At 65.5% G+C, this 2,927-nt stretch overlaps 1 protein-coding gene across 1 annotated transcript in view; it reads right to left on the bottom strand.

Moving 5' to 3' along the window:
• The window catches only part of SYT7 (synaptotagmin 7), a 34,637-nt gene that overhangs the window by 1,241 nt on the left and 30,469 nt on the right, over nucleotides 1-2,927 (bottom strand). The window contains 6 exon segments of the mRNA XM_019474702.1: nucleotides 238-437; nucleotides 519-633; nucleotides 1,149-1,318; nucleotides 1,748-2,018; nucleotides 2,553-2,647; nucleotides 2,650-2,684. Of these exon segments, the coding sequence (XP_019330247.1) occupies nucleotides 238-437; nucleotides 519-633; nucleotides 1,149-1,318; nucleotides 1,748-2,018; nucleotides 2,553-2,647; nucleotides 2,650-2,684 (886 nt within the window).

Here is a 2,927-nt window from a genome sequence, read left to right as displayed (position 1 = left end):
CCGCATCGTCTCCCCACTTGTGCCGGGTGAGCCCTTGCCGCCGCACGCCGTGGCCAGGACCGGAGATGGCTGGGGAAAGCCAGCACGAGGGGCCCCCGCCGTGCTCCACCTTCCTTCTCCAGCTTGAGATGGCACCGGTCGCCATCAGCCGGGGACCCGACTGTCCCCCAGGTGCCATCCCTCGGCAGGACACATTGCGAGGGTCCCTCCACCGCGCGCCAACGCGGCGGGACCCACCTTGCCAATGACGTCGTTGCGGCTCAGCCTGTCCTTGTCCATGACGGTGATGACGATGGTCGTCTCACGCAGCCGCTCTGTGGGGATGTCGAAGGCGAAGGACTCGTTGAAGACGGGGTTCAGGCACCGCTTCATGACCACTGTCTTCTTCTTCTCCACCCGCTTGTCCTTGTACATCAGCCACACCTTCACGTAGGGGTCTGGGGGGGAGAGGAGCCGCTTTTAGCCCTGGCCGGGCGTTGGGCAGCGATGCCCGGCGTGGCAGGAGCTGGAGCTCGTACCTGACGTGCCTCCGATGTCCATGGCTTTGAGGTTACGCGCTTTGATGATGTTCACCACAATGGAGTTGGCAGAGGGGTTGTAGCACAGCGACAGCAGCAGCTCCCCGCGGCTTCCCTGCGGAGCCCGCGGAAGCCCTTATGTGAGTGCCCCGAAAACACCCGCTCCTCGCCGCGGCACCCAGCCCAAGCCCTGATGGGGCACCCAAAGCCCCCGTGTCCCGCCGTGGGAGTGGGCTGCTGGGCTGGGACCCCCCAGAGCTGTCCCAGGGGTGGACTTTGGGGACGCACAGAAAATCAGGACAGGAGGAAACGGGGCCATCCCCAGTGGGACATTTTCTGGTCTTGCTGGAGGCAGGAGAAAAAGAAAACTTTCATTTTAGATCTACCTAAAACAGCTCCTTTTGACCCAAAATGAGACACTCGCTTTGGGCTACTTAGTGCCTTAATTTATAGATAAAGATTTGGGAAGAGAAACCTCCCCATTGGACGTTGAACCTTGTCGCAGAGCAGAAAACGTCCCTGTTGGGGTAGTAAGAGGGTGGTGGTCCTGTTGGGACACACCACAGGGACAGGGGGTAGCCTCCCCTCAAGGGCTGTCCCCAGGGGGTAGGAGGGGGACCAGGGCCTTACGCTGCCGTCGCTGCACGGCTTCAGGTCCTTCCAGAAGGTCTGCATCTGGGTGAGGTCCACCTTGTTGAGGGGGATGGACACCTCCCCGATGGGGTCGTTGCGGCTGAAGCGGTCGTAGTCCAGGACCTGGAGGTACAGCACCCGCTGCACCACCTTCTCGTAGGGGAACCCTGTGCCAGAGACAGAGGGGATGAGGAGCTGCTGCGGCCATGCCAAGCAGCACCCGGTGCTGGTGCCGGTGCCACCCTGACTCGCCCGTGCTGACGGGGAGATGTTGGCACCAGGCAGTGGATGGGGAGCAGATGACAGCATGGGGCACCTCTCGTGGCTTCGGGCCACCGCGATGGCTGGCAGCAGATTAATTCCCCTGTGTGCACCCACCCATGGGTGCCTGCTGGGGGGAGAAGGAGCCTCCCCCCATGTCCCCTTCATGAGGTGCAGAGCAAACACCTCCAACCTGGTGTTGATGGCTTGGCCAACCCCTCTCATCACCAATGGCCACCACGTTGGTAGCTCAAGCTGAGCTGGTCCAGCCCAGGAGGGAGGACAGAGGGTCCCACAACTGCTCCGCTCCCACCCCAGTCCGTCCCAGCCCCTACCTTCGAAGAGGAAGGTCTCGTTCCAGTGTGGGTTGAGGTTCTTCCGCTTCACCTTGGTCTCCAGCTTGTGCTTCTTGTCGGGGAGCAGGTAGATCTTGACAAAGGGGTCGCTGGTGCCGCTGAAGTCCTTGGCTGGCAGCTCCTGCGCCTTCATGATCTTGACGGTCAGGGTGGACTCCTGGAAGTTGTAGCCGACGCTGAACTGGATGCGGCCCAGGTTCTCCCGGCTGATGCCATCGTGGCCCTCGTCATCCTCGGAGCCTGGGGAGAGCTGCGGCGGGGGGAGAAGGGAGGTGAGCGCAGCACCAGGGGGCCGGCGGGGGACCACCAGCGGGGTCTGCACACCCCCCGCCCTCCATTTCAGCTCCCGAACTCGGTTCACACCAGCACCCGACCCCCAGCCCCGCGAGCTGTCAGAAGGCATCAGCCTCTCCCCGGCCCCCTGCCACCGCCGTCGCCTGAGATGACTCCTGGCTCGGCGCCACGCATCCCGAGAACGGGAAGTGCCAATTAGCCAAATTCCTCCTGACAGCCCGTCCCTCACATCTCCGGCACCGCTCCCTCGCGCCGGCCTGGGGGGGACAGATGCGTCGCCTCGGCTGAGCCGGGGCTGTGCCAGCCGCGGCGCCCGGCTGTGACAGGGACTTGGCTGAGCGGGCTGGGACGTGCCAGGGTGCTTGTGGCCCAGGGCGAGCGTGGGGAAGGGCTGGGGTGGGGGGAGAGGGCGCGAGGAGACGCCCGGGCGGTGCCCAGGGTGGGATGCCGTCCCTGGGGAGCCTGTCTCCGGCGTACCCCATCCACCCACCATGAGCATCTCACTGGTCAGGGAGTTGACCAGGTCGGAGACAGAGGAGCGCGGCTCCGTCTTGCGGTCGGACTCGTCGTGCGGTGGCTGCCCCCCTTGGCGACGTCCACGGCCTTGCCGCCGGCCGGCAACCTGGGGAAAGAGAGGCAGCGCCTTAGAGGAGAGGGGCCGAGAGCCGAGGGCGAGACAGCGAGGGGCTCCCCCGGACCCCCTCTCCTGGCGGATGCTGCGCCTGGGCCGTGCCAGCCCTCGATGGAGGCTGCCAGCTGGGATGCGGGCAGAGCCGGGCTGCAGGGACGCCCGGGGCTGTGCCACCGGCGGCTGCGTGCCACCCGCTGCAGCCCCCCAGCCTCCCCGCACAGAGGGGCCCCGGCC

This window comes from Aptenodytes forsteri, unplaced genomic scaffold (genome assembly GCF_000699145.1).
Source record: "Aptenodytes forsteri isolate BGI_AS27 unplaced genomic scaffold, ASM69914v1 Scaffold429, whole genome shotgun sequence".
NCBI classification, from domain to species: domain Eukaryota; kingdom Metazoa; phylum Chordata; class Aves; order Sphenisciformes; family Spheniscidae; genus Aptenodytes; species Aptenodytes forsteri.
The sequence above is the reverse complement of the archived record's forward strand: the minus strand, read 5'-3'. Positions and strand labels throughout refer to the sequence as shown.